General features: G+C 56.9%; 2 protein-coding genes across 2 annotated transcripts in view; both read right to left on the reverse strand.

The window, feature by feature from the left end:
* Window positions 1-314: 314 nt before the first annotated feature.
* Window positions 315-1,933, reverse strand: CPLANE2 (ciliogenesis and planar polarity effector complex subunit 2; the record flags this gene model as incomplete). Its single annotated transcript, XM_061444087.1, has 5 exons — window positions 1,897-1,933; window positions 1,048-1,159; window positions 817-969; window positions 592-716; window positions 315-502 (listed from the first exon to the last, which is right to left on the reverse strand). Coding segments are annotated over exons 2-5 (572 nt in total), but the record flags the coding sequence as incomplete, so codon positions are not given.
* A 1,407-nt stretch (window positions 1,934-3,340) lies between these two features.
* LOC133264157 (F-box only protein 42) overlaps window positions 3,341-23,101 on the reverse strand; it is a 51,484-nt gene continuing 31,723 nt past the window's right edge. Inside the window, exons 5-10 of the mRNA XM_061444088.1 lie at window positions 9,632-9,785; window positions 7,843-7,953; window positions 7,469-7,565; window positions 6,409-6,465; window positions 5,764-5,880; window positions 3,341-5,375 (exon numbers count right to left, since the gene is read on the reverse strand). Coding sequence (XP_061300072.1) covers window positions 4,278-5,375; window positions 5,764-5,880; window positions 6,409-6,465; window positions 7,469-7,565; window positions 7,843-7,953; window positions 9,632-9,785 — 1,634 coding nt within the window. The 3' untranslated portion in view covers window positions 3,341-4,277. The remainder of the gene's footprint in view (window positions 5,376-5,763; window positions 5,881-6,408; window positions 6,466-7,468; window positions 7,566-7,842; window positions 7,954-9,631; window positions 9,786-23,101) is intronic.

Genomic DNA, 23,101 nt, shown 5'->3' on the forward strand with positions numbered 1-23,101 from the left:
TGGGGAACACCGGGGCGCAAACCCGCTTGTGGGACACAGAAACGTGGCCGAAGGAGACCCCAAAACCCCTAAAATCCACCCAAAAACGCCATTAAAGGAAGCGGGAGCGGCCCATCGGTGTCATGAGGTGTGTGCGTTCTCTGCCCAGCAAGGTTCTGAGTGGTGGGAGCTATGGGGGGGGCACACACAGGGTCATGCACACCAACAACCCCCATGTGTCAGTGTGTGCCATGAGCCCATCAGTGTGATGAAGCGCGCCCGTTCTCAGCCTATTGATGCACCAAGTGATGGGGAACACTGGGATCCAAACCCACTTGTGTGTGTGTGTGTGTGTTGGGGGGCTGCTCCCCATAGAAGGATACTTGGTGCCCACGACCACCCTGACCAGCCCCGCTCCATCGGGATCCATCACCCGGCTCATCTGCGCCGGCAGCTCCTCGAAGGACGCGCGGTCGGTGAAGGAGAACAGGAAGAGGACGGCGTCTGCCTCCTCCTTACAGGCCTGGCCATGGGGACGGCACCATCATCGGGGGTGGGGGAGTGACCCCCAAATGTTGTGTTCCCCCCCCAACCCCAACCCCAAAGCCTCACGGGCAGGAGATGCTCAAACTTCCTCATGGCTCCATCCCCGCAATCCCAGAACCGGAGCTGGAACAGGACGGGGCGGCCGCTGGCGCGCGCCTTGGCAGGCCAATACACGGTGGTCACCTCAATGCCTGCCGATGGGGACACACAGAGGGGGCCGTCACCCCCCCATGGGACACTGGGGGTGCTGTTGGGGTGTCCCGTGTGTGTGTGTCCCCCCCAGACACTCACCGAGGGTCTCGTGGTGGACGGGGGGCACAGGGGTCCCCGCCAGCCAGGCCACCAGCGCGCTCTTGCCAACGCCGCTCTTGCCGTGCAGGAAGAGCTTGTAGGGGACCAAGGGGACGGCGAGGCCGGGGGGCAGCACCGGGTGCTCCAGCAGCCCTATGGGGGGTGTCGGGGGTGGGTTTTTGGGGGCGCTGACCCCGCGTTCAGGGCGGGCACAGCGGGTACGGGGCTCACCGAACACCCGGCGCCGGTTCCTGTGCAGGATGGAGCCCAGGTAGGGCCGGGCGGCGGGGGTCAGGAGCCAGCCCGGCTCCAGCACCGGGGTCCTCTGCGATGACATCGGGACCTGGGGGGGGACATCGGAGGGATCCGCTCGCCCCCCCTCCTACCCCCATGGGGTCACTGCACTGCACTAACCCCCCCCCCCGGGTAGTAGCATCCCCCCATGCGGTCCCATAGGGTCTCTGCACCCCTCCATAGGGTCCCAGCATCCTCCTATGGGTCCCTGCTCATCCCCCCCCAGGTTTCTGACTCCCCCCCATTGGGTCCCAGCACCCCCATAGGGTCCCAGCATCCCCCTATGGGTCCCTGCTCAGCCCCCCCCAGGTTTCTGACTCCCCCCCATTGGGTCCCAGCACCCCCATAGGGTCCCAGCATCCCCCTATGGGTCCCTGCTCAGCCCCCCAGGTTTCTGACGCCTCCCATAGGGTCCCAGCACCTCCCTAGGGGTCCCTGCTCACTCCCCCGGGTTTCTGCCCCCCCCCATTGGGCCCCTGCACACCCCCCCCGGTCTCAGCATCCCCCTATGGGGTCCCTGACCCCCCCCCGAGTCTTGCCCCCCCCCCCCCCCCCAGGGTCCCTGGCTCCCCCACCATGGGGTCCCTGGTCCCTCCCGGCCCCTGCACCCCAAACCCTGCGGCCCCCTCTCTATGTCCCTGCCCCCCCCCGCTTTGCTCTTCCCCTCCCACCCCTCCCCACTTTGGGATCCCCGCACCCCGCACAGGGGGGCGCCCCCCCATGGGGTTCCCGTCCCCCCCCCCCCCCCGCGGTCCCTTTAAGACGCCCCCCCCCCCCAACCCTTACCTGTGGCCTCTTCCGCCTCGGGGTGACGTCAGGACGGAGGGGGGCGGGGCGTCTGCACGCCCCGCCCACTGCCGGCAGCGCATGCGCAGAGGTGTAGGGGGCGCACGTGGAGCAGCGGGGTCCCTGGGGGTGATCCCCATCACCAGCCACCGGCACTGGGATGCTTTGGGGTCCCCTTTCCATCCCCAGCAGGATTTGGGGTCCCCATTGCCCATTCCCAGCCCTATCCTGCCTTGGGGTCCCCCTTTTCCATCCCCATCCAGCAGGATTTGGAGTTCCCAGTTTCCAGCCCTGGCAGGATTTGGGTTCCCCCATTTCCACCCCTATCAGGCTTTGGGGTCCCCATTCTTCAGCCCTGACAAGATCTGGGCTCCCCATCCCTAACTGCTGACACTGGGATGCTGCAGCATTCCCAGTTTCCATCACTCTCTCCCTTTTCCCAACCCCTCCCACCCCTGTGCCCCTTTTTCCCACCTCTTATTCTGACCCCCCCCGTACTCATTGCCCCTTAACACCCCAACCTCCCCCCTGATCCCCCCAACCATGTGGGATTCCCCTCCCCTCCATCCCCCCCATTCCCAAAAGTACCAACCATCCGTTTCTTTCCTTTTTATTTGTTAAACTGCTAAAAATCCACTGGGATGGGGGGCACCCATTCCCTCCCCCCCCAACCCCCCCAATGTACACAAGGGCTTAAATATCACCAAATTCCTACAGTGGGGACAAGGATGTGGGGGGGGGGGACACCGGAGGGGGACACAGCCCCTCGCTCACAGCACCAGCGGCTCATGGAGCGGTTGGGAATGTGCCCAACTTTGGGATGGATTCATGGGTTCGGGTGCAGGACATGCCATGGGGATGGAGGAGGGATGAGCCCGGCGGGGTTGGGGGGATTTGGGGATTGGTTGGGGATGGAAGTGTTGGGAAGATGTCAACCCGGCGCCGTTGTCCATCCCTTGGTGACTATGGGGTGGGATGACAAGAGACATGCAATGGGAATCGATGCCGAAGCATTCCCAAGCTTCGAGTGGAGAAACAAGGATGTCATCCGTCACCTCCGGTGCTCCTGAGGGATTGCGGGGTAGTTTGGATGAACCCAACCTGGGATTGGAGCGGGAGAAGGGGGGGATTGCACGAGGGGTTTATTTACAGAGGTGGGAATGCCGCGGATGAAGCAGATCCCTCCCCATGCTCACGCGGCTGCGATGGGATTTAAGGCTCCGGCCGGCAAAAAGCTCAGTGGGGCTGGAAGTGGGGCTAGAAAAGAATCCAATGGGAACAGGGACCACGTCATGGCGCTGCCGGCTTGGGGAGGGCTCCCTAAGGAGGTTGTTGACCAAAACCTGGCAAAATCCACCCGTTTTTCCCACTCCCCCCCCCCCATTGTCTCGAGGGGAAAGGGATGGAGGGAGGTTGTCCCAGAAGGACGCACAGGTTCAATCCCTTTGGATTTTCAGTTGGTTTAATCTTTGCGGAAGGAGGCACGTGCAAAGATGAGCTGCAGTTACCGCTACCGAGGCTGCTCTCGCCCTCAAATCCACCCAAATCCATCGCTTTGGCTGGAAAAATGACCCCCATTCCCAGGCTAAGAGGTGCTGGTTCAGCCTTGAAGGGGTTTGGGCTGTTGAGGGATAGGAAACCTTTGAGCGCAGAAGGGATTTGGCAGCCAAATGTCTCAGCTTCCTGGGAATAATGGGATTTGTAGGGTAAATGGGGTGGTTTTCACGGATCCGAAGGGATCAGGGCTGATCCCAACGCCTGATCCAGCCCAGGGCATGGAGAGGATCCCAACGCCCGGCTCATGCTTAGCATATTTGGCATTTTGACATGCTAAATCCTGCCCTTTCTTCCTTCTTTATGCTCCAGAGGACAGGAACGAGGGGCGAGAGGCAAAACCTAACAAAGGCATCATGTTTGTGTCAAGCAAAGGCTGGCGCAAGGGAGATTCCTGCCGGGATATTGCTGTTGTTTTCCTTACGGAGCCAAGCAAACAGCCTCCAGCCTGCTGGAATTGGGTGTTCCTACAGAACTGCTTTCACTCACGGCCTAGGAGGAGTTTGGGAGACACACGGAGCCTCCCCGAACCCCTGCATAGAACAAACCCAACCTCCAGAGGCTGGAGGTCCCCAATTCCCTACCGGCTCCCCCCCAAATCCTTGGCTTGGATGGCAGCAGTGGGGGGGTTCTCCCCCCCCCTGTGAAAACTGGGGGCTCCCTGGGAACCGGTGGGGCAGCGCTGGAGGGTTTTGCTTGGATTTTATTGGATTCTTGCTCCCTAATTCACAGTTTGAACACCGGCGGGACAGGGAAAGGGCTCGGGAAGGAGAGGGAAGAGCCGCAGGGAGGGAAGGGAGGAGGCGGTGGTGCAGGATGGGGCCGCATTATCTCTTTGCTCGCACAAAGTACAAGGCATTTGTTTTGGGGTAGTACTTCACGTTCTGCTTCTTGTCCATGAGGCCACCGAAGATGATTAACTCGCCTCTGCCTTGCACCACCGTGTGTAAACTGGTTTCGGGGGGTCCCACCACCGAGCTGCTGTTGAACACTTTCCATTTGACTCGTCCTTGTTCCTTGGTGTCTTTAATGTCCAGGACGTACATCTGCATGGGTTTGCAGTTCATGCTCTGGTACAAAGGCTTCCCAACGTTGAGGGATTGGGGAGGGTGGTGGCCCAGGCGCCGGGCGATGGGAGGTAAGGAATGGCCGTCCCCTTGGGTAGAACCAGGACGTGCTGCTGAGCCCGGCTCGGCGCCCGGGGACCCGGGGGAGGAGGCCAGAGGAGGGCTCAGCGCTGCCGAGGCCGAGGGGCCTTTGGAGGAAAGGGCTTTGACAGCTTCCAGGCTCCTCCGGAGCGCGCTGGGGGACACGGCGCCGGGGAGGGAGCCGGTGACGTGGGGCGGCGTGTGGATGCCGTTGGTGTGCTCCGGGGGGTTCCTCACGCTGGCGCTGACTGTCCTGCCCTCCACAGCATCCATCTGGCACAGCAGGGACCCCGGTTTCTGTTCCCAGCTCATGTCGACGGATCCCAAACGGAGATCCTTCTGCTCCGGCAGCGATCCCCGCCGCGGCGCCAGGGCCAGCCCCACTTTGAGGTCGTATCCTTCGGCTGCGGAAGGGGTGCTGGGTGACACGAGCTGCACGGGGCTGTCCAAGGAGGCGCCGCCGGCCGCCGTGGCACCGGGGGACAAAGTGCCCCCGTTGAGCACGGGGGAGCTGTCCCCTCTGGCTGGGGACAAGCTGCCTTCCCGGGATCCCGAGGGCGTTTGCCGCTGCGCCCTGGGCCGCAGGGTGCCCCAGCGACCATTGACGCAGGGAGCTTCGTCCGTGTTCCTGACGGGAGACTGGGAGCGGTATTCCCGTGTTTCGGGGACCAGGGCGGGCGGCGTGGCGCTGATGGGAGAGGGGCGGGAGTTGAGGCTGGGGCTCAGCGGGGCTCTCCCGCTGGGAGCTTGGCTGAAGACCACCACGCATTGTCCCACCTGGAAGAGGAGAAGGGGAGAGGCCAGGTTAGAATGGGAGGAGGATGCTTTGTGCTGTATTGGGGGGGGGAATAGGGGGATATGGAACTATAGATTCATGGAATGGTTCGGGTTGGAAGGGACCTTAAAGCTCATCCAGCTCCAACCCCTGCCATGGGCAGGGACCCCTTCCACTAGAGCAGCTTGCTCCAAGCTCCTGTGTCCAACCTGGCCTTGAACACTGCCAGGGATGGGGCAGCCACAGCTTCTCTGGGCACCCTGTGCCAGCGCCTCAGCACCCTCACAGGGAAGAGCTTCTGCCTAAGAGCTCATCTCAGTCTCCTTGGCCTGTCCCTAAAGGCTCTGCCAAAGCTCCAGGGGTGGACGTGAGACCCTGGTGTGTCCGTACCCTGCAGGCAGGATGGCACCACAGCTCCGGGGCTCCGTGGTCTTCGTTCTCCACCTTGAGTGGCTGCCACGTCCAGGGGTTGCTGTGCATGTGCAGTAACCAGGCGTCCTTAAACAGCTGTGGAGAGAAGTGGGACAGGTTCAGGAGCCTGGTTTGCTGCTGAGATCAGCCCATGGGAGGCAGGAGCGGTGCTGTGCTGCTGCAGACAGGGGAACGGTGACCCAGATCAGGATCTGACCGCCCAGGAGCGACTACACCCTATGTGGTCGCAGACAAATCCCATCATCTCCATCTTCCATCCCAGTATAAAATCTAATTCTCTCTAATTCTTCTGAGGCTCAATTAAAACCTCAGCGAGCTGCTGGGATAGTGCCTGAGGTGCTTCTTTCTTAATTAAAGTGGCTCTAGCAATAGGCAGACAGCTTCCCTGGAAAATCCATCACATGGGAGCCCAGGATTCATGGAATCACAGAATGGTTTGGGTTGGAAGTGACCTTGAAGCTCTTCTGGTTCCAGGTTTGCAGAATGAAATGCCACCTGGGCGAGGGGCAGGCTCTGTCCGTCCGCCCCCCGCTCCCCACTGCAGCACCTGCGGCTCACTGATACAGTGGGCACCTCCTGCCCATGCTCCCCATGGATACTCACTGCATTGGGACCACCACAGCCACCGAGGATTAGAATGGTTTCACTGTCTATGACGATCTAGAGCGGACAAAGAAGAGAGTTTCAGCGCGGGGAAGATGTGAAACCATCGCCGATGCTTTCGGTGTGGCCTCCAAGCACAGCCAGAGGCAGGTCCTGGTTTCTTGGCTGCACAGATGCTGCTGAATGGTGCCTGCCCCGGGATGAGGAGTGGAGCTGGCACGGGGAGCAGGTTCTGCTGGGCCTGAGGCAGAGCAGGACGCAGCGTTCACCCCGCTGCCTTGTCCCAAATGGCTCACAAACCAGTTCCTCTTAGGGAGGAGAGCAATTACCCGTCCTGAGGCTGAGCCAATGCACAGGGGCCCGAACACCCCTCTTCAGATAAGGGTCGATGGGCTGCCTGGGAGGGCTTGTGCTTGTAGCAAGGTTTGTTAGGTGCTGGTGGTGGGTGAGAGGCCCTTCACCTTCTTTTCCAGTGGAGGAAAGACATGTTTGGGCACGACCCATCCAATCTCCTCTGGGTCCCTGAGAGGAACCACACATTGGGAACCACTGAGTGTCTTCCCAAGGGACCATGAAGGGAAGCAGGCATGGAGACACCTGCACGAAGCTGGGTGACACCCATGAGCGCCTGCCCCAGGCAGGCGATAAACCAGAGCGGGCACAACCCAGAGTCACTGGAACCAAGAAGCAGGAGAGTGGAGCAATCCAAAAGGGCCCTGAGCCAAACCAACGTGTGATAACACTTGATTGATCTCAACTGCCACAGGGGGGTGATGGCTGGGTTCAAACAGCAATGCGTGCTCTAGAAATGCTCGTTAGAGTCTGAGTCATGTGCCAGATACAGCACGGTACCTGCATCAGTGTTATGGAGATGAAAGCTCACCCTCACCAAACAGATGGCTTGGGGTGGGGGGGGAAACTAGGGCCCGTTGGGCAGAGGTGGTGAAGATAACTTGGAGATGAAGCATTAGCTTTCAGGCAAGCTGCTGAGATCTGCCTGGAAGCTGGGAGTTAAGCCCTACCACAATTATCTTTGGCAGGGTGCTGGTGCTGAGCTCACCTGAGACTGGCCGCCTCGCGGGTGAGGGCTAGGCCCGGAGATGGTGGGCTTGGACCAAGCCCACTGCTCCAGATCCAGCACCCAGACGTCGTTGCTCCTGCAAGGATGAGACAACAAGTGTTGAGGAGACAACCAGGCTCTGTGGGCACGTGAAACGTGGGTTCAGGGCAGAGCTTTATGGCAGAATTGGGTACTATGTGGGCTGGAGCTTCAAGGGGATTCACCGTGAAGAGGCAAAGGGTGTGCTTATAGCAGGAGAGCCCAAACCCTGCAGAGGTTTCCTTCTGAAACACTCTGAGCTACCCAGTGGTCACCACAACACGCTCCTCGCTTGCAGGAGCTGTTGTCAGACACTTTCCCCCCACCAGACTCACATTTGTCTTGATCCCAGGGAACCCCCAAAGACGATCATTTTGTCCTCAATGACACAGGAGGAGTGTCCTGCCATGGGAGGGGGGCCATGGGTGGTCACAATGCAGTTCCACCTGGGGAAAGAGGGAGGAAGACATTCACCACTGGTTTGGAAAGGAAAGCACTGGATGGAACAGGCTTCCCAGGGAATTGGTGGAATCACCATCCCTGGAAGTGCTCAAAACCCATGTAGGTGAGGCCCCCAGTGACCTCAGTGGGTTAACGGTGGCCTTGGCAGTGCTGGGGAATGGTTGGGCTTGATGAACATAAAGGTCTTTTCCAAGCTGGTTGATTCAATGGTTCTATGAATGGCAAAAAGTCCTCACAAACATGTTACAGAGGAAAACCTCAGGGGAAACCTCCAAAGAGGCAAATCCTAATGAAACTCATTAGAAATCCTGATGTGCTATAGCCATTTCTGAAGCAGGACGAAGCCCCAGGGCCACGGTGAATGTATCACCCCTTTCAATTGAAGTTCACCCTCAACGATTTCCATCACGGTTTAATTACAGCGTTCTGGTGCCTCTGCTCTGTATAATGGACACTTCTGATGATGGGAAGCTCTCAGTGAAGAGGAGCAGGAACCACCGCTGCTTTGACAGAGCTTTGCTCCTTTCTCACACAGCAGCAGTGGGAAAGGCTGCTCTGAAACCAGCCGAACGGTGCTTAAAGGGAAAGGCAAATTCCTGCCATCTCTGTGGTCACGGCTGGATGCTCTAGAGCAGGAGCTGTGAGGGCAGAGATCCCTAACCTGGTGCAGGTGCCTCTATCACACCTCCCCAGGAGGCTGCAGGAGCTGGGAGGTTTGGACCATTGCTAAAACCCAAAACCTTCAGAAGCTGGGGCTTTATCTCCTCCTTTCCTCAGAATAAACTCACTGCTCACAGCCAAACCAATGACGTGTTTAAAACACACAAAGAGTCACAGCCTGGTCTCTGCTGGAAGGGACCTTAAAGCTCCTCCAGTTCCAACCCCTGCCACGGGCAGGGACCCCTTCCACTAGAGCAGCTTGCTCCAAGCCCCTGTGTCCAACCTGGCCTTGAACACTGCCAGCAATGGGGCAGCCACAGCTTCTCTGGGCACCCTGTGCCAGCGCCTCAGCACCCTCACAGGGAAGAGCTTCTGCCTAAGAGCTCATCTCAGTCTCCCCTCTGGCAGGTTAAAGCCATTCCCCTTGGCCTGTCCCTACATCCCTTGTCCCAAGCCCCTCTCCAGCTTTCCTGCAGCCCCTTCAGGCACTGGAGCTGCTCTAAGGTCTCCCCTTCAGGAGCCTTCTCTTCTCCAGGCTGCCCCAGCCCAGCTCTCTCAGCCTGGCTCCAGAGCAGAGCTGCTCCAGCCCTCGCAGCATCTCCATGGCCTCCAGTGGCCTTGCTCCAACAGCTCCACGTCCCTCTGGTGCCGTTGCCCAGAGCTGACCCCATGTCCTGATTCCCACCTGGCTGGCTGGGAACACTCAGGGAGTTTGGCATAGTTTCGGTGCAAGTCAAGAGCCATATGGCAGCAAGCACCACCCAAGAGGTCCCAGACAGCCCCATCCCCACGGCTCCGGTGCGCTCCTGTGGTTTTGGGCTTTTCATTTCCTTCTGTTCCAATAAAAGCCTGGCAGCCACTCTGGAATGAGACACACTGAGGAGAGCAGGACCACGCCGAGCTTCCCAGGCGGGCTCCGAGAGATGCCCTCCAGCATTCCTACAGCTCAATTACATTCTGCAAGGATCAAAGGCTGAGCTTTGAATCCAGATGTGCTCTTACCAGTTTTTGGAGGGTGAGTAGGTATGGATTTCATCGAAGAACCTCTCCGGCTGGTGCAGAGGGTAAGGGCTCGGCCGTGTCCACCCACCAAAAAGCACCAGCAAGTCCTTGTAGACCACGAGCGTGGCTCCAGCCTTGGGTGAAGGGTATGAACCTGGGTAAGGAAAGAGAAGGGGGAGGTCAGAACCCACACAAGCGCTGAACTCTGCCTCGCTTGTATTGAAGCGAGACAACGCGCAGGCTCCACCTTTAAACCCCTCCGTCTTTAACACTCCATCTTTATAAAGGGAAGAGGAACAGGAGGAAAGAGGCAAAATTAGAGCTGGGAGCCTGGGAAGCAAACGTCTCCTGCCAATTTGTGTCAGTGTAATTAGTAGGAGCTGAAAGCGCATCTCATGTGTGGCAAAACTTCTGTCACTCACTGCCAGGAAATTGCTGCTTTCCAATGGAGCCCTTGAAATTAGTGCTTCAGCACAGAATCAAAGCAGTAATTACCTCCAAATCCCTCCCAACTTCTCTCCATGGAGGGGGAGAAGGAGAAGGAATCCCAATCCCAGCGCATCCAGAGAGGATGGTGGCAGAACACTCAGGTACTCACAAGCAAACACTGAACCCCACGTTTGTCAAGCAGCACAATTAAAGCCTAAAAGCTGTGCTGTGTGAATTAGCAGTCACTCCTCAGGACAGCAGAAGGAAATGCACCTCAAACATCACTGACAGACCTTCAGTTTGGCTGTTTGAGGTTCAAAAGGCTCCACAAGGGCCTGAGACCTGCTGAGCAGCAGGATGTGAGCTCTGGGGCTGGACCATCACAATTCACTGTGCCAGCACCTCAGCACCCTCACAGGGAAGAGCTTCTGCCTAGGAGCTCATCTCAGCCTCCCCTCGGCCAGGTTAAAGCCATTCCCCTTGGCCTGTCCCTACATCCCTTGTCCCAAGCCCCTCTCCAGCTTTCCTGCAGCCCCTTCAGGCACTGGAGCTGCTCTCAGGTCTCCCCTTCAGGAGCCTTCTCTTCTCCAGGCTGCCCCAGCCCAGCTCTCTCAGCCTGGCTCCAGAGCAGAGCTGCTCCAGCCCTCGCAGCATCTCCATGGCCTCCTCTGGCCTCGCTCCAGCAGCTCCATGTACCTCTTGTGCTGCTGCCCCAGAGCTGGATCAGGGCTGCAGGGGGGGTCTCCCCAGAGCACAGCAGAGGGGCAGGATCCCCTCCCTGAGCTGCTGCTCACGCTCTGGGGGTGCAGCCCAGCACAGGGGGGTTCTGGGCTCAAGTGCTCACTGAAGCCGGGTCATGGGGAGCTTCTCACTGACCAACACCCCAAGTCCTCCTCAAGGTCTGGGCACCTCCTGCAGCCTGAGGTCTGCAGTCACAGCCTCTCTCTTCCGCAGCTCAGAGCCAAGGCACCAACCACCACCATGGTGCACTGCCAGTGCCATGAGTCTCTTTGCCAGAGCAGCTATCAATGAATCAGATCCCTTTGAGCTGCTGTGAGGAGCCAGGTCAGAGCCTGCTGCAGAACCCCCCCTGCCTGCTCCAGCAGCTGTGTCACTGATGTCTTCAGTGCTGAGCCGCTTCCCAGGAGCGGCTAAACCCTCTCCAGCCAGTGCCGAGGCATCCGAGCATCCTCCTTCCCGCTGTCACCACCAGCAGCAGGCAGATTCCTGCACCTCTGCAGTCACCCTTTCCAAATAAACCCCAAATACATCACCCCAAAACCATGGATGCGGGAAGCAGGGGCAGCTCAAGGGCACAGCACGTGGCCGCTGGAGCACTGTCACCCTGTCCGACAAGGCTGATGCACCAAACCTCTCCCCTGCTGTCCCAACAGGACTCGGGGAGTGTTTTTAGCAGGTAATGACAAGCAGAACAGGGACTATTTTTAAAGGAAACCAGAGCAGCTATTTTAAGATGCTGCAGCTGAGAAAAGCGATTCCAGTGCGATGGGTTCCAGCTGGGGGGGGGAGAGCCAGACACAGAGGAGATGGGCACCGGGTCCCTGAGCCTTTCTCAAGAGGCAAACCACACTTTGCTGCTGCTCTCAGGTGTAAAGCATAGGGGATAAAGTGGTGCAGGAAACGATCCTTGTGCTGGGGCACAAGAGCTACACCCACAATCTCCTTCACAATGAGGGTGCCAGAAGAAGGTCACATTTGGTTACTCTTTGTTCCCAAATTCCAGGCTTCCTGCTCATTCCGGGGCTGCGTGCAATTCATTAAACCCCAGCAGCAGGTTCACAGCCTAAATGTTCTCCCTGGTAGGGTATAAAGTTGCTGTGCCAAGCTTGGCATTGCAAACCAGGCTGTTAGGATATGTTCCTATGTGACTTGTAGAGAATCAGCTGGTTGGGTTCTCCATCGAGGAGACCCAGAGTCAGAGAGTCATGGAATGGGTTGGGTTGGAAGGGACCTTAAAGCTCCTCCAGCTCCAACCCCTGCCACGGGCAGGGACCCCTTCCACTGGAGCAGCTTGCTCCAAGCCCCTGTGTCCAACCTGGCCTTGAACACTGCCAGGGATGGGGCACCTCCATCCAGGATGTGTCGTGTCCAAAAGGGCTGGGATTGCAGGGAGTGGGAAGAGCCATCCTCCTGCTGCTGTAACCTGAAGGTCAACCCCAGCCTCAGACACCAAGATGGTTCCCAAATGAGTCAACAACATGCGAACAGCCCAGGGCAGGGGCTGGCCCCTGTTCTTCAGGAAGCTCTGCCTGTTAGTGGACGTTGTAGGGGTGTAAATGAGCGGAGCCTCATTCCGCAATGCAGGAAAAGTCTGAATAATACCACTCAAAGGAGAGCCGGCCTCTCAAAGCCTCCTCCAAGCAGGCAGTTGGGTCCCTACTCTGCACGAGAGATGCATGTGGTAACCAGGAGGACTGAAACACACGGACAAAGACTGGAAACCTGGAGAATTAACACTGCTTGTGTCTAAAGCTGCAGAGAGCTGCTGCTGCCGTGGGCATCGAGGGAGACCGAGCACCTCCTGCCCTGCCCAGGGCAAAGGGAAGGCAGCCTGGGTGACTTCAGGTCTCAGGTATGCGGAGTAGCAATGGGACATCAAAGGGACCCGGCTCCATTCCATGGGGCCCCGTGACAGTCTGCTCCAGGTCCCAGCTCCCTGCAGGATGTGCTGAGCGGTGCTTCAAAGCCTGGCAGCAACCTACTTGACATGGGAGGACTTCCTCCTCTCCGGGACCGTGCTTCCCGATGGAAGAGCTCCTGTTCCTCACCACCGACTCCAGCGCCTGCAGAACACGGGGGTAACTGCACTGGTTTCTGCCTGGGTCAGGGCGCAGCGCAGGTTTCCACACCCTGATAACACCATCCAGCCCCAGCTGAGATTATCTTTCCTTAGGGATAAAGATTGAGGCGTGCAGAGGGTGCAGCGCAACGAACTGCTCCTAAACATAGAAGGGAACATCTCTTCGCAGCTGACGCTGTTTACTCGGTCGGGATGAGCAGCGAGAAGCTCGTCTCAGATATTGTGTTCTCCACTGGATGGATTTTCCTGGCTCCAGAAGCAGAGACAGACTTTTAAAACAAACAAACAAACAAAGATCTCTGGCTTCCAGGGATGTTTGGAAGAGAAATTCCAGCCTCTGATCGCTTCTGACGCGTGCTCTGGGCCTATCTCTTTAGGATCTGGCCTTATAAGCAGTTTGTTAAAGCCCATTTATTCAGCCCTCTAATGCAACCGGAGCAGCACATGCAGAAATCAGTGACCACAGAAGAGAAGCCTGGCTGAGAGAGCAGGAACGGCCTAAACATCCCCCCCCATGTGCTGGGCTGCACCCCCAGAGCATGAGCAGCAGCTCAGGGAGGGGATCGTGCCCCTCTGCTGTGCTCTGGGGAGACCCCCCCTGCAGCCCTGATCCAGCTCTGGGGCAGCAGCACAAGAGGGACGTGGAGCTGCTGGAGCGAGGCCAGAGGAGGCCATGGAGATGCTGCGAGGGCTGGAGCAGCTCTGCTCTGGAGCCAGGCTGAGAGAGCTGGGCTGGGGCAGCCTGGAGAAGAGAAGGCTCCTGAAGGGGAGACCTGAGAGCAGCTCCAGTGCCTGAAGGGGCTGCAGGAAAGCTGGAGAGGGGCTTTGGACAAGGGATGTAGGGACAGGCCAAGGGGAATGGCTTTAACCTGCCAGAGGGGAGACTGAGATGAGCTCTTAGGCAGAAGCTCTTCCCTGTGAGGGTGCTGAGGCGCTGGCACAGGGTGCCCAGAGAAGCTGTGGCTGCCCCATCCCTGGCAGTGTTCAAGGCCAGGTTGGACACAGGGGCTTGGAGCAAGCTGCTCTAGTGGAAGGGGTCCCTGCCCGTGGCAGGGGTTGGAGCTGGAGGAGCTTTAAGGTCCCTTCCAACACAACCCAGTCTGGGCTCTATGAAGCAGTCTGCAGCTCTGCACTGTCAGTGTTTCAGTACAATCCATCTGCAGAAGAACAAGACGTTTTGGGGCTTTTCACACCAAGGCACTCCTGTTGTGCCATAAAGAAGCGGTAAAAAGCCAGTTCCTTTTAAGAAGGAAAAATGTGACCCTGCTGATGGATGTCACAGTAGAAACAAGGCTAAAAGCATGGCTTGGACTTACTGCACTCAGCCTCTGAGCTCTAATAGCCCTGCCTCCAACCTTGCCTTGTGCAGGAGCCGGCTGTGTGGCTGCTGTTTGATCCTGTGCGTATCTCCAGGGGAGCAGCAGTGAAGGGGAGAGCTGCAACCTCCTTGTGCTCAGCCTGCCTTTATCAGCCTGGCTTTTAGGCTGGCAGAGACGTGAAGACGCCAAATCACAGGTCCTGGGCTGGAAACCTCAATCTCCTCCAGCCCAGCAGCACCCCAGCTCCCCTTCATCACACAAAGGTCCATCCCAAACATGCCTGATGGCATCGAATCCCCAAATTTCCCCCCCTTCCCTGAGAAGGGAAACCAGAGATGGAAAAACCAACACTCCCTGCGCTTCCCAGGCTGGGATGTTTCCGCAGCTGTCTGCAGAGCTGCCCAAAAGCTTTGCCCCTGTCAGCAGTTTCTGAGGGTTCCCAAAAGGAAGACAAGAAGCTGGCGAGCAGCGGTCCAGTGGCTGGAATACAGCGGATGAGCATCCCAGCTACCCCAGCATTAGAATTAACTCAATTAGGGAGCCAAAGGAGAGCTCCTAGGAGAAGACTGGGTACCTCCATGGCACACTGCACACAATGCACTACCCTAGCTCTATCCCCAAGTCAAACCCAACACAGGGCTTGCTAAGCCCTTGATTCAGCATCTGACCTTCACCTGGTTTCATCCCCAAGGCCCTCAAAACAAGGCACTGGGATTACAAATGTTTCCAAGACTGGCTTTGACTGGCCCTGCCTAAAGCTTAAGGCTTTTAAGAGCCAGGAAGGTATCATTTTCCCCTCCCAAAGCCACATGTGATTTAGCGTTCCCTCAAATCTGGCTTTGAGAAAAACCTCCAAATATTCCTTGCTTGGAAGTAAACAGGAATTGAGCTTTGCACGAGTTTTAAGAGAAACCGAACGCGATCCTTCTGTCTTCCCAACAGAGACAAAACCTTTGCAGGCACACTCTGCTGCCCGAAAAAACCCTGTCAGAGAGGGGAGGGGAATATCAAACGCAGGGGTTTTCATATCGAACGCAGAGGTTTTCTTGCAGGTCAGGGGGGATGCAACCAAATCTGACCCTTTCCCACCAGGCTCTCCACGCTGAGTTTCCACCCTCCAGTGACACATGGGTACAAGCCCAGTCAAACCCACGATGCTGAGCCCAAAGAGCTGGTTTCGTGCAAGCCTTTGGAGGCGGAGGAGCAATCCCCGCCGGGGAGGCTCCGTCACCCCCAGTGCTGCAATGGCACAGGCGTTTGTGTGCTGCTCTCTTTTACCCAGGAAATCCCTGCATGCTGCGACTCGGAGCCTGATAAAGTGTTGAAAAGGAGAGGCCGTGCCCTCGGAAGCCTGCGGAGCAGGATCACTGACTCACCCTGTGTAACGCTCAGCGATGTCCTTACGCAGCACCTTGAGCAAACAGCGGCAAGATATGAGTGGGGAACACGGGGGGGGGGGGGGGGGGGGGGGGCTTTGCCCCCTCCTCTCCTCATGCTGCAAACAAGGGTCACTGGAACAGAGAAGCTGTGGCTGCCCTATCCCTGGCAGTGTTCAAGGCCAGGTTGGACACAGGGGCTTGGAGCAAGCTGCTCTAGTGCAAGGTGTCCCTGCCCGTGGCAGGGGTTGGAGCTGGATGAGCTTTAAGGTCCCTTCACCCCAACCCATTCCATGGTTCTAATTCACCTCGATGCTGGAGGAGAAGCTCTACAGAACCAAGGGTGAGGTCACCCCATGCTCCCCTTCGCAACCACCTCCCTGCTTCTGGGAACTGCAGCCCTGGCTCTGCGGTGCAGGGTGCAGCCGTTGCAAAAGCTGCTTTGCCCTGGAGGTGGCTGGAACCAAACCAGGCAGCACCCACCTCCCTCTGCTTTAATGCTTGTTTGCTCCCAACCCCTCGAAGCGATACCTGCCCTGCAGACTCCTCAGTGACTGCAGTAACAGTCTGGCATCCCACACAAACCAGCCCTGCTGCTCACTACAGAGCTCAGCAGAGGGGGGGGATCAGCTCCTGCCGCTGCTCTTCCCTCCAGGAGGCAAACGGAGAGATGGAAATTGCTGTATCAGACGACACGGGGCCATAATAACCGGCTAATTGCAGGGGAGGGATGGAGGGATGTGTGGGGCAGCGCAGGAGCGTGCCCTGGCCCTGCTGAGCTCCACACTTTTGGCTCCAGTCACGCTCCCGTTGCGTTCGCCGCAGCGGGAGGGAGGCGGCTGAGGCATGGCAGACGTCGAAGCAGCCCCAAATTACCGGTGTTTCAGGAAACGTTGCTGTGTAATTTGGTGAGCTTGGAGCTACCGCGGGGCTGAAGAAACCTCAAGTGTCCTTTAAAGAGCATCCTGTGGGCACGGGCAGAAACGTCTACTCCAGTAAAGCGCACGAAGCTCAGCGCTCAAGATGTGCTGCAAGGGAAGTGCAGCTCCTTGCTGAAACCCCCAACATCGACCTGCTGGCAGCCCCAGCCCAGCACACAAAGGGATACTGAGTCCAGCTCTTTGCATCTTCCCTTTAACCAGCCCTTCCCTCATGTGCTGCCTTCCCCATCACCTTCCTCTTCAAGCCATCGGTTCCCGCACGGTGCTCCCTTCACACAAGAGCCTGCTTCCCCCCACCTCATTCCAGTAAATCCAGTGCTTAATGCTAAATGTGCTAAATATTTCATGTCAGGAATAAATATTCACCTTTTGGCCTGCAGACAAGCATGAGTTAGTGCTTTGTCATTCCGTGCGCCTTCCAGAATTCAGATTTTACAGCAGATGCTTTTGGGAAAGAGGTAAAATCTGGCTACACAGCGGGAGGACTTAAAGAGACTTCGAAAGCACAGCTTGTATAGACCAAAAAGGGAAGAGGGCACCTTCCAACTCAGGTTTTGTATACAGAATCCTGGTGGATTGGTCCCAAAGGCAAAAGCACAACAGTGGGAACAGCTAAAAGAAGGAAAACTGGAGTACCTGCAGCCCTGCTCCAGCTCTGGGGCAGCAGCACAAGAGGGACGTGGAGCTGCTGGAGCGAGGCCAGAGGAGGCCATGGAGATGCTGCGAGGGCTGGAGCAGCTCTGCTCTGGAGCCAGGCTGAGAGAGCTGGGCTGGGGCAGCCTGGACAAGAGAAGGCTCCTGAAGGGGAGACCTGAGAGCAGCTCCAGTGCCTGAAGGGGCTGCAGGAAACCTGGAGAGGGGCTTGGGACAAGGGATGTAGGGACAGGCCAAGGGGAATGGCTTTAACCTGCCAGAGGGGAGACTGAGATGAGCTCTTAGGCAGAAGCTCTTCCCTGTGAGGGTGCTGAGGCGCTGGCACAGGGTGCCCAGAGAAGCTGTGGCTGCCCCATCCCTGGCAGTGTTCAAGGCCAGGTTGGACACGGGCTTGGAGCAAGCTGCTCTAGTGGAAGGGGTCCCTGCCCGTGGCAGGGGTTGGAGCTGGAGGAGCTTTAAGGTCCCTTCCAACCCAAACCCGGGATTCCATGATTCTGTGAACACCTCGGATGGGATGTGTGCCTGCTGGCTGGGATGCCTGGGAAGGAGCTCTTGCCGATAGGTGTCAGCACAGCCTGCCTGAAGCCTCCGAACAGGACCTTTCGGAAGGCTCCTCAGAGCAGCTTCCCAGCTGGCAAGCAATGGGATCGCAGGGGTTTATTTCACTGATCCCAAAACGGGGCTGCCCCTGAAGGTGAACACAGGGAACGCTTTGAGAAAGCTGAGAAAGGAATAACTTGATATAAACCACCCAGGGAGCTCATGGTCAGAGGACCCTCCATGGAGAGCAGCACCCGGCATGCCGGCAGGAGCCAGGTCAGGCTATCAGCTTCCTCTCCAGAGCAACACATTAATCCTATGTGAGACAACAGCAATGCAAACACGCAGCCTGGGAGGCTGGGGCGCCCGCTGGAAGGGGTTTAAGCTGTATTTCCTGAAAAGGAAATCAAACAGAAGGTTTCAGAGATGCTGCAGATGCTCCAACAAATGCCTGGGCTCCACTCAGCCCAATGCGGGTGAGCCGCTATCCGGGTGTCAGGGAATAGTTGGAGCTCTGGAAGGGAAAATTCCTTAGAGAAACCTAAAAAGCTCTTCAAAATCAACCCTGAAGAAGAGGTTTGGAAGGGGACAGGTGTGCAAGTAGATGAAGGAGATGTTTCTCATCATCATCCCAACAGCAGGTACCCAGCTCTCACATGCATGAGACCCTCAGAAGTTCCCAAACTCAGCACCATCAAGGAGACCCAACTCTTCTGTGTCTATATAAGGCCTCCTAACCCCAAGAACCTATTTTTGTGGATCATGGACTCCTTATAGACCCACAGGCTGCAAAGAGTTTTCCCCAATTTTGGAATAACCACCTCAAAAATCCAGCAGGATCTTCCAAGGGCCTGAGAGTCACGTTTCCAATGAGCACGAACCACGCTGGGAAGCACGGTGCATCCAGCAGCCACCCTGTCCCTGCTCATAAACTGGGACCAGGGAGGCTAAAAATTCTCCCCATCCATCCCGGAAAAAGGCCATAGTGGGAAAAATTCCTCTGTTAATCTCTGGAGGAATCTGCACCCAGGGAATGTGTCTCTGGGAATCTAAATCTGACAGGGTTAAAGCAACAAGCTATTTTTCATGTTGCTCTGCTCCATCATCACAGAATCCCAGCCTGGTTTGGGCTGGAAGGGATCTTAAAGCCCATCCAGCTCCAACCCCTGCCACGGGCAGGGACCCCTTCCACTAGAGCAGCTTGCTCCAAGCCCCTGTGTCCAACCTGGCCTTGAACACTGCCAGGGATGGGGCAGCCACAGCTTCTCTGGGCACCCTGTGCCAGCGCCTCAGCACCCTCACAGGGAAGAGCTTCTGCCTAAGAGCTCATCTCAGTCTCCCCCCCGGCAGGTTAAAGCCATTCCCCTTGGCCTGTCCCTACATCCCTTGTCCCAGGCCCCTCTCCAGCTTTCCTGCAGCCCCTTCAGGCACTGGAGCTGCTCTCAGGTCTCCCCTTCAGGAGCCTTCTCTTGTCCAGGCTGCCCCAGCCCAGCTCTCTCAGCCTGGCTCCAGAGCAGAGCTGCTCCAGCCCTCGCAGCATCAGGATATCTTAATGCCAGGTAGGACCAGGTGGGATCAGGGGAGGGTGGAACAGAGAAAGCTATGCAGTGACGTGGTTTTCAGACACAGTGCTCACAAACAGGAGGCACGGGGGTATTTTTCTCCCTGGTAGTAGCAGTCCACATCCATTTCCCATCGCACTGACTGGAGACAGAGTTCAAGAGCTTTACTTCTGAAGCATCTAAACAACCAGTCTCTGCAAGCAGGCAGCAGATTCCCAAGAGCCACAGTGACCCCTCGGAAGACGATGGGAATCTTCTGGCTTTTCCTGCCTGGTTCAGTGAAGGCATTTGCAGGATAGACCCTTGCAAACAGCGGATTGCACACCCCCTTTGCAATGTGTGTGCTCTACCTCTGCAGCCCTGGCTTCATTCACGCTATGCTGCTGGGTCATGCGTGGTGTCCATCCCAACGGGTAAGAGCTGCACTGCACACAAGTGATGCTGGAAAACAAACAGATCCAGACTAAAAACCTGAAGCAGAGGTTAAACATAAGCAGGCAGAGAGGCCACAAGACCAGAGCAGGCAAACCAAAGGGAGGGGAGATGTGTTGCAAACCTAAACCCGCTCGGATTAAGCATCTAATCACCACACAGAGCAATCCTATTGAATCAAACAGCGATGGATTAACGTGCTGGAAGCCAGCCCGCCACGCACAGGCTGTGCTTTGCCAATGGGACATCACAGCCCTTGGCAGAAAACAACCCTTCACCTGCTGAGTTTCTGATCTTTCGTCTCTTGCCCTTGGAATAGTTCACATTTCACACCACAAAGTTCATTAAAGCCACTTTTCCACAGCAGCCAAGCGAGGAAAGGAACAAATGAGCACCCGAGCCCGCCCCACACAGACTAACCAAGGGCCTGAGAGGCACCCCAGCTCCATGGAGCCTCAGAGCCTGCCAAACCAGCTCCAGGCTCACCCTCTGAAGGGCACTAATGAAGTTTAAACCCGCCGTTCCAGGCTGAATGGGGAGCTCCTGCAGAGAGCAGGGTGTACCTCGCCCTTTCCAAACGCAGCAGACCCAGGTCCCACTCCCTGCAAAGTTGTGCTTTGCAAGAGAGGCTGTTCAAGGTCTGCACGGATGCAGTTTTCCCCCAGGAGCAGGAAGCTGTGCAATGGGATGACCTTGGCGTGCTGTGCTTCGGGATGTTTCTACATGTACCACCAGGCAGATCACACCAGTTTACCAGGAGTCTGCTTCAAAGGATGCACTATGCCTTCTTACTTCTGCTTACATTTTGGAATGGCTTCATCCTCCAGTGCTCCTTGTCACTCCCAGCCCCACAGGACAGAGGATTTGGCTGTCAAAGGCTACTACAACTCTGCATGAGTGGTTACTCATCTCCTGGTAAACCTGTGAGCTAAAAGAGGGGGGGGGGAAACTCAATCTATTTAAATCAAGGAAAGCAATTCCAAGCAACAGCACCCATCCCAAAGGATGGTGTAGAAGGAAGCCCAGAAACTCCTGGCTGTGTTACAGAAGGGCAGTGTGTGATAAGCAAGCTTTGGCCAGGCAGCAGCCTCACCACAATTAAAGCAGTTTCCAATGGGATCAAGTCACCCTGGGCTTAAGGGCTCAAAGAACATTTTGATGGTGGTGGGAAAACCAGGGATTGGTTTTGATGGTAACATGGAAAGTTTTAGCCCTACAAAGGCAGAAATACAGCTACTGAACTGAGAGGACAACGAAAGAAAAAAGAGCCAGACCAGGAAAAGAGCTGGGGAAAAGCTTTCCTCTCCAGGATGCATTGACTACAGAGGGCTTGCATCCCTGTCATTAACCTGTTCCACTTTGAAGCACCAGACACCCACAGCCAGCAGCTGCAGCCCTAACAAGAGGTGTTATTGTCCACCAGGCACCAGCTTTCCACTCCTTTTCATTCCCAGGAGGGCAGCAACTACAATGTGGCTGCAGAGGTGATCCCAAAGCTCAACAGTAAGATTGGCATGGCTTTCATTAAAAAGGGATGTTCATCACTGCACCAAGCTCAGAAACACACTGAATCCCAGCCTGGTTTGGGTTGGAAGGGACCTTAAAGCTCATCCAGTCTCAACCCCTGCCACAGGCAGCGACAGCTTCCACTAGAGCAGCTTGCTCCAAGCCCCTGTGTCCAACCTGGCCTTGAACACTGCCAGCAATGGGGCAGCCACAGCTTCTCTGGGCACCCTGTGCCAGCGCCTCAGCACCCTCACAGGGAAGAGCTTCTGCCTAAGAGCTCATCTCAGTCTCCCCTCTGGCAGGTTAAAGCCATTCCCCTTGGCCTGTCCCTACATCCCTTGTCCCAAGCCCCTCTCCAGCTTTCCTGCAGCCCCTTCAGGCACTGGAGCTGCTCTGAGGTCTCCCCTTCAGGAGCCTTCTCTTCTCCAGGCTGCCCCAGCCCAGCTCTCTCAGCCTGGCTCCAGAGCAGAGCTGCTCCAGCCCTCGCAGCATCTCCATGGCCTCCTCTGGCCTCGCTCCAGCAGCTCCACATCCCTCTTGTGCTGCTGCCCCAGAGCTGGATCAGGGCTGCAGGGGGGGGTCTCCCCAGAGCACAGCAGAGGGGCAGGATCCCCTCCCTGAGCTGCTGCTCACGCTCTGGGGGTGCAGCCCAGCACACAGGGGCACACAGTGTCCATTTTGCAGTTCTCCCTTCAAGGGCTGGAAGTGGCAATGAGCTGCACTGAATTTGGAAGCTCATTTTCCAGACCTGCTTCTCCCAGCTTCCCTCCTTGCATCCCCTCTTCTAAGAATCTGTTCTGCTACAAAAACTTTCACAAATGGTGTCTCAGGGACTGCAGCAGTGCCTAGACTGAGAAATGCTGCTCTAGGGAGGCCATTAGCACCAGCAGGGCATGGTTTGGGGGGGGGTGTGTGTGGGGAGGTGTTAATCATAGAATCATAGAATAATTAGGGTTGGAAAGGACCTTAAGATCATCCAGTTCCAACCCCCCTGCCATGGGCAGGGACACCTCACACTAAACCACATCACCCAAGGCCTTGTCCAGCCTGGTCTTGAACACTGCCAGGGATGGAACATTCACAACCTCCCTGGGCAACCCATTCCAGTGCCTCACCACCCTAACAGGAAAGAACTTCTTCCTTATATTCAATCTAAACTTCCCCTGTTTAAGTTTTAACCCGTTACCCCTTGTCCTATCACTACACTCCCTAATGAAGAGTCCCTCCCCAGCATCCCTATAGCCCCCCTTCAGACACTGGAAGCTGCTCTGAGGTCTCCATGTGACTTCTCTTCTCCACGCTGAACAGCCCCAGTGTTCTCAGCCTGGCTCCATACAGGAGGTGCTCCAGTCCCTGATCATCCTCGTGGCCTCCTCTGGACTTGTTCCAACAGTTCCATGTCCTTTTTATGTTGAGACACCAGAACTGCACACAATGCTCCAGGTGAGGTCTCACAAGAGCAGAGCAGAGGGGCAGGATCACCTCCTTCGCCCTGCTGGTCACGCTCCTTTTGATGCAGCCCAGGATACAGTTGGTTTCTGGGCTGCAAGCGCACACTGAAGCCGGCTCATGTTCAGTTTCTCATCAGCCAACACCCCCAAGTCCTTCTCCTTGGGCTGCTCTGAATCTCTTCTCTGCCCAACCTGTAGCTGTGCTGGGATTGCTCCCACCCAGGTGTAGGACCTTGCACTTGGCATGGTTAAACTCCATGAGGTTGGCATCAGCCCACCTCACAAGCGTGTCAAGGTCCCTCTGGATGGCATTCCTTCCCTCCAGGGTATCAACCGACCCACACAGCTCGGTGTCATCGGCAAACTTGCTGAGGGCGCACTCAATCCCACTGTCCATGTCAGCGACGAAGATGTTGAACAAGATCGGTCCCAACGCTGA

This window comes from Pezoporus flaviventris, unplaced genomic scaffold (genome assembly GCF_033815535.1).
Source record: "Pezoporus flaviventris isolate CSIRO_AGI_PZ_B2104156 unplaced genomic scaffold, CSIRO_AGI_Pfla_v1 ptg000673l, whole genome shotgun sequence".
Lineage (NCBI taxonomy): Eukaryota > Metazoa > Chordata > Aves > Psittaciformes > Psittacidae > Pezoporus > Pezoporus flaviventris.